The sequence below is a fragment of the Tiliqua scincoides genome, chromosome 1, assembly GCF_035046505.1.
Source record: "Tiliqua scincoides isolate rTilSci1 chromosome 1, rTilSci1.hap2, whole genome shotgun sequence".
Taxonomy (NCBI): domain Eukaryota; kingdom Metazoa; phylum Chordata; class Lepidosauria; order Squamata; family Scincidae; genus Tiliqua; species Tiliqua scincoides.
The window spans coordinates 293663487-293676540 of record NC_089821.1 but is presented as its reverse complement, the minus strand read 5'-3'; the positions used below and the strand labels follow the sequence as shown (position 1 = coordinate 293676540).

At 44.4% G+C, this 13054-nt stretch overlaps 1 protein-coding gene across 4 annotated transcripts in view; it reads left to right on the top strand.

Moving 5' to 3' along the window:
• Nucleotides 1-1441: 1441 nt before the first annotated feature.
• The window catches only part of TTC7B (tetratricopeptide repeat domain 7B), a 155925-nt gene continuing 144312 nt past the window's right edge, over nt 1442-13054 (top strand). For all 4 annotated transcript variants that reach the window (XM_066628375.1, XM_066628367.1, XM_066628358.1 and 1 more), the window contains exon 1: nt 1442-1621. In XM_066628375.1, the coding sequence (XP_066484472.1) occupies nt 1501-1621 (121 nt within the window). In that variant the 5' untranslated portion in view covers nt 1442-1500. The remainder of the gene's footprint in view (nt 1622-13054) is intronic.

The window sequence follows — 13054 nt, the reverse complement described above, 5'->3', positions numbered from 1 at the left end:
TTTCAGGTTCAAAAAAAACTTTCTGAGTGCACTGCTGTGGGTGGCAATTCTTGTCCCATATAGCAGATTTCTGCAAGAATAAAAACCAGTGCATTTCACATTTAATGTTTCAAACATTAACATAATCAAAGCCATGGGGAACAGTTCATACAGACATAAAAGTTCACACACACAATGTGAACACTGCATTTTCATCAAAGAAGCACAGGGATTCGGTAACAGGGGAGGGGTGTATGAAATACTCGACTAGGTGAGCCCCAGCCCCAGCAGCTGCTGTAACAGAGTAGGGCTGCAATCCTATCCACATTTTCCTGGCAGTAAGTCCCATTGATCAGAATAGGACTTCTGCATAGGTTTGCATAGGATTGTGTCCTAGGAGCACAATCTTATCCAGGGGCGGATCTAATACGAAACTAATGAAGCTTAAGTTTCAGGGCCCTTAATACTGGAGGGCCTCAGAAGTGACCACATTGCTTAAAAATTGGGGGTCTACTGGACCTCATTGCTGATTGCAAAGGGACCCCTCCAGAACAGATCAGGTTGCTTCACAGGCCCCCCAAAATGTAGGTCTGCCACTGATCCTGTCCATGCTTGCTTAGGAGTGACTGTCTTCAATGAAGTTTCCTCCCTAGTAAGTATACTATGAGCTGCAGCAGATTTTTGCTGGGTCACCAAGGGTGATGGAAAGATCAGATTGCCTCAAGCCCTGAGGCTATTCCAAAATCAGATACTGCAGCTGCTAATTACCCTGCAAAGAGCTCAGCTCCTGCAGTTTGCAAGGATGTGTAAATATAGAGAGATAAATGTTTGAGGCTCTTTTTCAAGTTATTACACATAAATCAAATGCATCTTTTTTAAAAGTCTGGTACAAAATTGTGCGACCTTATGCTAAAATGTTTGGGATCCACTGGAAATAATCCTACCCAAACGCTGCTTACTAAAGAGTAAGCCCCCCAAGGAAATGCATAGGATTGCAATGCACCAGGGCTACACTCCTGCCTAGAACTGGTGTCAGGTGCCAGCCTGCCGAGTTCTTCTTCCTGCCTCCTTCAGCAGCCACCCTAAGGCTGCAATCCTATCCACACTTTCCTGGGAGTAAGCCCCATTACCTATAATGGGACTTCCTTCTGAGTAGACAAGCCCAGGAGTGGGTGCTGAGGCGGCAGTCCTATCCACACTTTCCTGGGAGTAAGCCACTGCCTATAAAGGGACTGACTTCTGAGTAAGGCAAAAGCTCCAGCTCCGAGGCTGCAGTCCTAGCCACACTTTCCTGGGAGTAAGCCACTGCCTATAAAGGGACTGACTTCTGAGTAGACAGGCACCGGCGTGCGCCAGCTTCGCCCCCCTCCGCCCCCGCCTCGTGCCTCCGACCGCCAGCAGGTGGCGCTGCAGCCGGCCGCGTTCGGCGCCCCCTCCGGTTCCCGTTCCGGGGCCGCAGCCGGCTCGTTCCGCCGCCGCCGCCGCCCGTCGGTCTCCCGGGCGCGGGCCTGCAGTCCGGCCATGGCCACCAAGAAGGGGGGCTCGCGGCTGGAGAGCGAGATCGAGCGCTGCCGCTCCGAGTGCCAGTGGGAGCGCGTCCCCGACCTCGTCAAGCAGCTCTCGGCCAAGCTCATCGCTAACGGTGCGGCCGGAGTGGGGGCGCTGGGCCGGGCGGGGAGGGCAGGCGGGCGGGGAGGGCAGCGCAGCGCAGCGCAGCGCAGCGCAGCGCACCCCCTCAGGCCAGGTGCGGCGGGGGCGGGGCGGGGAGTACCGTTAAGAGCAGGTGAGGCAGAACAGGTGAGTCAGCTGAGAGGCTGCCAGCCTTCAGTGCATTGTGTACCTGAGGTGGAAAAGAGAGCGCCTCTGGGCATGTGCAGAAGGCCTCTGCGCCAGCCTTCAGGGTATTGTGTACCTGAGGTGGAAAAGAGAGCGCCTCTGGGCATGTGCAGAAGGCCTCTGCGCCAGCCTTCAGGGTATTGTGTACCTGAGGTGGAAAAGAGAGCGCCTCTGGTCATGTGCAGGAGGCCTCTGTGCCAGCCTTCAGGGTATTGTGTATCTGAGGTGGAAAGGAGAGTGCCTCTGGTCATGTGCAGAAGGCCTCTGTGCCTCCTGCATTTCAGCGCTAGCCTTTGGTGTATTGCTTACCACAGAGGTGGAAAAGCCTCTGGGCACATTCAGAAGGACTCTGCCTCCTGCCTTTCATTGCCAGCCTTGAGTGTATTCTTTACCTCAGAGGTGGAAAAGAGAGTATCTTTGGGCATGTGCAGAAGGCACCCCCTTTCACCTCTGAGGAATATAAAGGACCACAACCAGCCACTGCCAATCTGGAGTGAAGGGTAGAGTGGAGGTGCCCTTCTTGCCAGAAACTGTCTCAGTGAAGCCCTGAGTCCAGAAGAAGGAGGCAGTGGGTGCCAGAGCCCCAGTCGCTTCCTGCAGTGCATGCACTACCTTGCCACTGTCTAGGTGTGTGCTCCAGTAGCGGTATGGAAGACACATGTTTTCTTTATTACCAGTCCTGGCATTAGAGCAACAACTGAAAGCTGAAGTCAAATAAAGCTTTGGAAAGCAGTATTGTGAGGGTTGATGCTTGTTTCTCTATTACGGTGATTTTCAACCTCTGTGCCATGGCATGTTGGTGGGAGTTTGGGGGAGTTTGGTGTGAGTTTGGGCAAGGGTCATATATTGGGGCATTTGAGCCCCAGTCAGCAGCATGGTGTGCCTTGTCAATTGTAATAAAAACTCATGGTTTGCCTTCTCAGTGTGCAGTGAGATTAAAGCCTTAAAGCCTTCTCAGTGTGCAGTGAGATTAGAAAAGTTGAAAATTGCTGCCCTATTAGGTGCTTAATAACCCCTGCTTTTTATGTATTTGTAAAGAGCTGTGTGTATGGATTCCTTTTTCCAGGTTTGGGATGTTGATGCTGTGATAGTATGTTTGCATAGGGTATAAATATAGGATCCTCGGATTTCTGTCAAGATGCTTCAGTTTAGCCATCCCAAAATGTGAAATAATGTTTAAGAGCGCATTTCCACATCTGTAAACTTTAGTGTTGTGATTGCTAATAACCAAAACTAGTTCCTATATAAACTGATATTAGGGCAAAGGTCTTTAGACAGGCCTGAGCTTTGGTGTGTGCCTTTTCTTAACATCAGGCCTTGGTTATGTGCTGGAAGTAACCAGGTATCTGATCTCCAATCTGCCTCTGACTTGGATGTGTGTTTGTGAAGAGCTGAGAATGGGCATCACTCATTTCAAGTTTGGGATAAAGATAAGGTGACTGCAGGGTTAGTTTGAGATAGAACTTCGTTCTAATATCTGTGTTGGTTACTAGAGCTCAGAATAGGAAATTAATAGTCAGAAAAATAGTGTGTTTCCTTAGCCAGAATTAACCATAAGTTGCTGCTCCTGTGTGCAGTATTAGCAGAAAAAGTAGTTGCACATCACAGGACATGGCTTTTGCTATCTTGCGGTTTTGAAAGTGTGCATCTGTGTTTGTGTATCCCAACTGCATTCATTTAATAGGCACAAAGTCTATTTTCTCCTGATCTGATACGTGCTTTGGTACTCTTGATCCTAGCATGGTACATGGTTTATAAGGTTAATGGCATATTTCTTCTGACATTAGCACTTTATGGCATTTTCAGATGAAAGATTAATCAGATGTGCACCTGAACCTTATAAACCACATGGGCACTGCTTGTTAATCCAGATGGCAAGCTGGTAGCTTAGTGGGTTGAGTAGAGGTGACGCCATCTAGATAAGATGTCTTCTTAAAATTATTGCGCAAAACCAAGCAGAACTTGCTTCATTTTTAATAATTCTTGCAGAGTGAGAAGATGGCTTGCTGCAACATTCTGCTAATTTTGACTGGCTCTTAATTTCACAAATGTCACTAATATGCTGACATTCTGAGAATATTCATGTTTGAACCAGAAGAATTGTATAACAGTATAAATACTCACATGTACAAGACAAGCCATAGGAATTCCTATTCAGAGGATTGAATATGAGAATTGAAGAGAATATTCAGAGAATTGAATATGAATTCATAACCTTTAGCCCCACAAAAGAGACACTTGTCAGACTTGGTGACTTCTGTGTACCAAATCTCCTATTCACTTTACGTGAGAAACAAGGTAATCTGTTTTCCTCTTTTGAATGTTAGATAACGTATGCCACCATTAATGGAGGGTAGAAGCAGAATACTGAATCTCCTTGTAAAGAATCTGAATTCAGCTGTGGGATAAGATGTTCTCTTTTGTTGTGAGTTGAGACATGGTGTAAAAATTACGTGGTTGCAATTTTTATTTGTGGCCAATCCTCTTCTCTCCCCTATTAACACATTATACAGGTGTGCGCCGCTTAATAACGGACCACAAATATGATGGTGCTCAAAACACAACAAAGAGGTTCTTAATGAGGCAAATGAGTCTCCCATAGCCTGCTGCAGAGTGTCTGTTTACACAACAGAGAGGTTCTTAATGCAAAGAAGAGGCAGTCTGTCTCCAGTAGTCTGTGCAGCCAGCAAGTGTCTGGCAGCAAGTGTCTATTTACACATCAAAGGCATTAGATTGGGTGGGATGTTCACTTAACAACCTAATCTCATAACAAAGGGGATCGGAGAACATATCTCCAATGTTAAGTGGTGCATACTTTATGTCCTGAATTGTGAGGTAGTCATTAGCTGTTGTGAACATGATACACAACATGTAGGGCAGGAGGTCTGGTCTAGGGGGTAGAGCCTCCATTTGCCTGAAGGTAACATCCACAAGGTCGCCAGTTCGAGGCCACCGGCACCGTGCAACCTTGAAGCAGCTGACAAGCTGAAGCCGAGCTATTCCATCTGCTCTGAGCGTGGGAGGATGGAGGCCAGGATGGAGGCCAGATCAGAACGAAACATCTGAATTGTTGTGGCTCTTGAAAGATAGAGCCTTCTTTCAATTGTAAAAATCCCTACGGGGATTTAAATAAGCCTGCCTATGTAAACTGCCTTGAATAAAGTCTTGAATAAAGACCAAGAAAGGCGGTATATAAATACCTGTATTATGATGATGATGATGATGATACACACATTTAGCCCCAGGACCCACTTTTTAGAATGAGAATCTGTCAGGACCCACCAGAAGTGATGTCATGACTGGAAGTGACATCATCAAGCAGGAAATTTTTTTGACAATCCTAGGCTGCAATCCTATTCCCACTTACCTAGGATTAAGTCCCACTAACTATCATTGTTAAAAGAATATACATATTAGCTTGTTAAAAGTACAGGTCTGTAACATTTCCCCAAATGCAGTCACATACCATGGTAGCATCAAGTCTAATATATATTATAAATAAAATATTGAAATGAATGGGGACCCACCTGAAATTGGCTTGTGACCCACCTAGTGGGTCCTGAGCCATAGTTTGAGAAACACTGCTTTAGAGAATGGTTGTCTTTTAAATAATGCATTTTACTCACCATTCATCTAGGCCAGGGGTGTCAAACTTGTTTCATACAGAGGGTTCAAGTTAGCATTCATGGTGTCCTCCGGGGGCTTCTCTGGGCCTCACAATGCCTTATAAGGCATAAAAACATCACTTCCAGTTTCCAGAGGGAAACAGAAGTGGCTTTTTTTTTGAGGTCCACAGAGGCTGTGGGCAGTCATGCGCTGCCTCTGCAGGCCTCCGAAGACCCTTGGAACTGACCAGAGCTCAGCTCCAGTCAGGTTTGGAGGGGGAAGAACTGTGAGTTTGAATACATACTGTTTTTCTTATCTGCGAGGGTTTCAGAAATAAGAAGCTACATATACCCAACTCTTCATTAGAAAGATATGAGGGCAAGGTATAGAATAAAAGGATGTAAAATAAAAACAGCAGTGAAAGCAATTTGTTAAAAAGTGGGAGTTATAAGAACACAGCAACATCTAAAGCACTAAAATATTCATAACAGCAAATTTAATTTCATTGGATAAGAACTGTAAAACATTTAAAAGCATTTAAAAGGCCTGAGAGAACAGGAAAGTACAAGCTTTTAGCTTGATGACTAAAAAAAACAGCACTGGTGCCAGGCAAACCTTTTGAGAAGAAAGTTCCACTATCAGGGCATCATAACTGTGAAAGCTGTCTTGCTACTAGCCATCCACCTGATGCTGAAAATGGGAGTGCTTGAAGGAGGGTAATAGCAAATGATCAGAGTGGCTCAGCAGGTTGATATTGGTGTATACATTCTTTGAGGAACCCATGTCCTAAGGAGCCTAGGACTTTCCATATAAGTCCCAGCACCTTGATTTGGGCTCAGAAATAGCCCAACAGCCTATTCAGTACTTTCAATAGTAAGCATGATGCATTGCCCAGTACACAGTCCTGTTGGAACCCCAAATACAGCATTCTGAACTAGTTGAAATTTTCCAACTGTCTTCAAGGGCAGTTGTGGCCATCATAGAGTGCAGTGGTTCTCACAGTTAGCACTGGGACCCACTTCTTAGAATGAGAATCTGCCAGGACCTACAGGAAGTGATGTCAATTCTAGGCTGAAATCCTACCCACACTTACCCAGGAGTAAATCCCAATTACTATAATTGTTAAAAGAATACACATAGTACACAGGTCTGTAACATTTCTCCAAATGCAGTCACATACCATGGTACCATCTAGTCGAATATATTAAAAATAAAATATTGAAATGAATGGGGACCCACCTGAAATTGACCCACCTAGTGTTTCCCGACCCACAGTTTAAGAAACACTGATGTATACTTATTAAGTTCTGTGTAAAAGATGATTATGCATAGTTAGGAACAGGCTGTGAAGGTGCATTATTGGCACTGGAAGAAGCATTCTCATTTGAGTTAATTGTTAATATGAGATTTTAAATTAATAAACTTTAATAAGAAAATATTGGTCTTGAGCAGCGTTTCTTAATGTTTGTCCTCCGCTGTTCCACTTTGTATGGTCTACCTTTTGAAGTACCACTGGAAGTAATTGGTGATGATGTCATCGCCAGTGACTTCTGGATTGGAAGGCCAGATTTCAATGCAACAAACACTGACTCTGGGTGGTCAGGAGGGCTTTTTTGAGCTTGAAAAAAGTGCATGCTGGAGCTCTGCCCACTGAGTGGAGCATTTCTGGTCTCACAGCCAGGTGGCACAGGTCTAGGGATCCTGTGCATACCACCAGGCACCACCTCAAGTACCACCAGTGGTCCCACTGTTGAGAAACGCTGATTGTGAGTATGCACATGGCCCTTTAACCATTTCAGAAATACATCAGTTACAAGTCAAAGGTTCAAACTGCAGTCCATTTGTTAAGTTGTTAATATCTTTTATAGTGCAGGATATTGAGAATCTTTGGTGATAGGTGCATAGTCAGTGTTGAAAAGGTACTCTGCTCCAAACCAAGAGCGTTTTGAGAATTAAGCTTCATTATGTTATGAGGGTCATACATATGTATCCTCCTCCTTTCCTTCTATAAGTTTTTCTTGCATTTTTCTAACATTTTTTTAAAGTTGACTATTGCAACAAGACCAAAGTATGTAAATTATGTAAGTGTGCACATTTCCCGTGATTGCTAATTTTGGTATTTGGGGTGTCAATATGCTTTTGGTTTAGCAAAGAATTATATATCCCTAGTTATCAACAGTGCTATTCGCAGTGGGGTATCAAGAGCTTTTCCATCACCAGTGATACTCATACTTGAACTCATACCAGTGGCATTAAGGGATTTAGCATTCTTCAGGGCATTTGAGATACCACATTTATCCTGTAGCAAAGCACTCTGTGGTATTTCAGTACTGTTTTCCATTTATTCAAGATATCCCTTTAGGCATTCTTTTAATTAAGCGTCTCTATTTATATTTTGGAGTAAGTGGTAGTCAATGGAAATGAGAGCTTAGTATGGTAAAAACTGGAATAGTATGTATACTGACAATATTGCTCATGGGTTAGAAAGACTCATAGATGATGTGCAGGCCTAAAAATGTTTTGTATGGAAATGTGTACTGTCCAAAAACTGACTAGCAGTATTTGCTCATGTTCATGGAACTACTAGATCAATTGCATTTAAACAAATGATAGTGCTACAAGGTTTAAACCTGGAAGGTCTTGAAGTACTGCAAAGAGAAACTTGGTTGGTTGGTTGGTTAGCAACCTCCAGTCTTGAAAGACTATGGTATAAGCCTACAGCACTTGTGTGGTTAGAAAAACATTCACAGAAATGGTTTTACTTAATTGTTGGAAGAGATGAAAGTAGGCTATGGGGGCTATGAAAGGTGAACGAAGTTTGTGCACTTTGCAAAGTAAAGTGCACATAAGAGGTTTTGCATAGATGTGCACAAACGTTTTAAAGTGGAATTGCAAACTGTGTTTGCAAAAGTAGGTTAGAAAGGTCTACAGTACTTGTTAGCTGTCTTGATTGGCTACAGCTCTTTATTTAGTAACAAGGGGTCACATCTGACCAGTGTTGCATCGAACCAGTCAGTACAATTGGGGACAAATTCATAAGACTATAAGACAGGGATGCCCAAACCCCAGCCTGCGAGCCACTTGCAGCTCTCGGGGACTCCCAATCTGGCACATGGGGAGCCCCCAGTCTCCAGTGAGCCTCTGGCCCTCCGGAGACTTGCTGGAGTCCGCACTGGTCCAACGCAACTGCTCTCAGCATGAGGGGAACTGTTTGACCTGTCACATGAGCTATGGGATGAGGGCTTCCTCCACTGCTTGCTGCTTCACATCTGTGATGCAGCAGCGACAGCAAAGGAAAGGCCGACCTTGCTTTGTGCAAGGCCTTTTATAGGCCTTGCGCTATTGCAGGACCTTCATTCATTCATATAAGTTCCATCTCTAGTCATTTATGTAAATTTATGTAGATTTATTCTAAAGAATTATAAAAGGTTTGTGAGGCAAGACTTACCCTTACGGAAGTCATGCTGATTCTCCCTCAGCAAGGCTTGTTCATCTATGTGTTTTGAGATTCTATCTTTGGTGGAATGCCTCATCAAAGATAGAATCTCAAAACACATAGATGAACAAGCCTTGCTGGGGGAGAATCAGCATGGCTTCTGTAAGGGTAAGTCTTGCCTCACGAACCTTTTGTAATTCTTTGAAAAAGGTCAACAGGCAAGTGGATGCGGGAGAACCCGTGGACATTATATATCTGGACTTTCAGAATGCGTTTGACACGGTCCCTCACCAAAGGCTACTGAAAAAACTCCACAGTCAGGGAATTAGAGGACAGGTCCTCTCATGGATTGAGAACTGGTTGGAGGCCAGGAAGCAGAGAGTGGGTGTCAATGGGCAATTTTCACAATGTTGAGAGGTGAAAAGCGGTGTGCCCCAAGGATCTGTCCTGGGACCAGTGCTTTTCAATCTCTTCATAAATGACCTGGAGACAGGGTTGAGCAGTGAAGTGGCTAAGTTTGCAGACGACACCAAACTTTTCCGAGTGGTGAAGACCAGAAGTGATTGTGAGGAGCTCCAGAAGGATCTCTCCAGACTGGCAGAATGGGCAGCAAAATGGCAGATGCGCTTTAATGTCAGTAAGTGTAAAGTCATGCATATTGGGGCAAAAAATCAAAACGTTAGATATAGGCTGATGGGTTCTGAGCTGTCTGTGACAGATCAGGAGAGAGATCTTGGGGTGGTGGTGGACAGGTCGATGAAAGTGTCCCTCACCCAAGGCTACTGAGAAAACTCCACAGTCAGGGAATTAGAGGGCAGGTCCTCTCCTGGATTGAGAACTGGTTGAAGACCAGGAAACAGAGAGTGGGTGTCAGTGGTCAGTTTTCACAATGGGGAGTAGTGAAAAGCAGTGTGCCTGTAAGGGTAAGTCTTGCCTCACGAACCTTATAGAATTCTTTGAAAAGGTCAACAGGCATGTGGATGTGGGAGAACCCGTGGACATTATATATCTGGACTTTCAGAAGGCGTTTGACACGGTCCCTCACCAAAGGCTACTGAAAAAACTCCACAGTCAGGAAATTAGAGGACAGGTCCTCTCCTGGATTGAGAACTGGTTGAAGACCAGGAAACAGAGAGTGGGTGTCAGTGGTCAGTTTTCACAATGGGGAGTAGTGAAAAGCAGTGTGCCCCAAGGATCTGTCCTGGGACGGGTGCTTTTTAACCTGTTCATAAATGACCTAGAGACAGGGTTGAGCAGCGAGATGGCTACGTTTGCAGACAACGCCAAACTTTTCTGAGTGGTGAAGACCAGAAGTGATTGTGAGGAGCTCCAGAAGGATCTCTCGAAACTGGCAGAATGGGCAGCAAAATGGCAGATGCATTTCAATGTAAGTGTAAAGTAATGCACATTGGGGCAAAAAACCCACAAAATTTCACATATAGGCTAATGGGTTCTGAGCTGTCTGTGACAGATCAGGAGAGGGATCTTGGGGTGATGGTGGGCAACTTGATGAAAGTGTCGACCCAGTGTGTGGTGGCAGTGAAGAAGGCCAATTCTATGCTTGGGATCATTAGAAAAGGTTTTGAGAATAAAATGTGTAATATTATAATGCCATTGTGCAAATCAATGGTAAGGCCACACCTGGAGTATTGCGTCCAGTTCTGGTCGCTACATCTCAAAAAGGACATAGTGGAAATGGAAAAGGTGCAAAAGAGAGCAGCTAAAAGATTACTGGGCTGGGGCACCATCCTTATGAGGAACGGCTTCAGCGTTTGGGCCTCTTCAGTCTAGAAAAGAGACGCTTGAGGGGGGACATGATTGAGACATACAAAATTATGCATGGGAAGGATAGAGTGAGAGAGATAATCTTTCCCTTCTCACACAACACCAGAACCAGGGGACATCCACTAAAATTGAGTGTTGGGAGAGTTAGGACAGACAGAAATGCATAGGATTGCAATGCACCAGGGCTACACTCCTGCCTAGAACTGGTGTCAGGTGCCAGCCTGCCTCCTTCAGCAGCCACACTAAGGCTGCAATCCTATCCACACTTTCCTAGGAGTAAGCCCCATTACCTATAATGGGACTTCCTTCTGAGTAGACAGGCCCAGGATTGGGTGCTGAGGCGGCAAAGCTTCTTCAAATATCTTAGAAGCAGGAAACCCGCCAGAGAAGCGGTTGGCCCTCTGGATGGTGAGGGAAGGGAAGGGGAGATAAAAGGAGACTTAGAGATGGCAAAAGAAAATATTTCTTTACTCAGCGTGTGGTTGGTCTGTGGAACTCCTTGCCACAGGATGTGGTGATGGCTCTGGCCTAAACACCTTTAAAAAGGGATTGGACAAATTTCTGGAGGAAAAATCCATCACGGGTTACAAGCCATGATGTGTATGTGCAACCTCCTGATTTTAGAAGATTATGTCAGAATGCCAGATGCAAGGGAGGGCACCAGGATGCAGGTCTCTTGCTGTCTTGTGTGTTCCCTGGGGCATTTGGTGTATCATTGTGAGATACAGGAAACTGGACTAGATGGGCCTATGGCCTGATCCAGTGGGGCTGTTCTTATGTTCTTATTCAAATTTAAAATGTCAATTAATTCTCCCCCCCCCCCGGGCTCCTGATGCAGTGTCAGAGAGATGATGTGGCCCTCCTGCCAAAATGTTTGGAAACCCCTGCTATAAGACAACCATAAAAACATCTTGTAATGTTCCTTGAGCAATTAGGATAGGTTAGGAAAAAGCTTTCTGTTTTGTGTAAAGTGGGCTTGATCAGAAGAAATGGAGCACTGGTTTTGGAGACAGCTGTTCCAGATTGAAAAATGTGGCTAGTCAAGAAGCATCACACACATTGCTTGTTGTCAACCCAATACATCTTGCTAGGATAAAATGTTATAAACTGTATTGTTTAATAATTTTATCCTGCGTTTCCCAGTCAGTGGCCAGCACATGACAGTAAACAGCGAAATTTAGAAATACAAAATGAGATGCAAAATTTAAAAAACACACACCAAAAAGCAAGTTAGGAACAAAAGGAGGAGCAAGAGCAAAACAACTTTAAGAACATATTGTAATGTTCCCTGAGGTTAAGGTTAAGTAAAATCTAAATAATATTAGTAAAAAAAAAATTCAGAGGCTCAACAAAGACTTAAATGGATAATTCTGTAGAAGATGTTGATCATTTATGCAGTAAAGGAAGAGAGACACAAAGATTGTTTTATGCAATTCCCTTCTTAATAAGGTCTATAAGCCCTTGGTTTGGGTGATGCAAGCAACCTGGGTTTGTGGAAATGGTGGATAACAATTGGAGGATGGCCAAATGAGAGAGAAGGGGGGCATATACAAACTCACAGCATTCTGTTTACTTCGGAGGTTTTGACCATATTTTTGGATCAGCCCTATGCAAACTATGTTGTTACAACTTTAGAATTGTGTTGTCACTGCTTGCCAAACCCACTGTTTCAACCATGCTGGATTGTTTTTTTATCTATCTATCTATCTATCTATCTATCTATCTATCTATCTATCTATCTATCTATCTATCTATCTATATCTATATCTATATCTATATCTATATCTATATCTATGGTCGTGGCACATCATCTGCGTGAAAGGAACAAAACAACGAATTCCAGGTTATAGGTGCTTGCCTGTCTGCTTGCTTGGAGGAGATGCTGCAGGGAGATGCAAGTTGCACCACCTTGATGATCCTTTTGAAACTGGAGAAGTCACTTGCAGTGGGGATCGGTAAAGTGGTTGGGGGAGGAGTGCTTCAAATTGCACCTCCCCAAGTAGTTTTGCATGTCTTGTATTTAAATCCTTGCAGGGTAAAAGCCACTTGGGGAGTAATTTGGAATGCGAAGTAGCCATCAGAGAAAATTCGGTCTTCCTTGTCTTTCTAGTTCTGGTTGCCCCCTGGGAGATTTTTTTTCTGGTTTCAAGAAGCATGTTTTGTTTGGTTGCAGTGCACCTCCCTATAACAGTCCCTTAGTCAGTAGTCTGAAGGCCAGTGTACAAGCCTGTTTTACCAGGTGATTGGTAACATACTTAACTGCAGGCCAGTGTACAAGCCTGTTTTACCAGGTGATTGGTAACAATGCTATATACTTAATTGCAGTGCTTTTCTGTATGTAATGCAGGAATTTCTGTTAGCACAGTAGAAGCTTGGGCATTGTATTCCATGTTGCAGGGTTTGTCTCTTTTT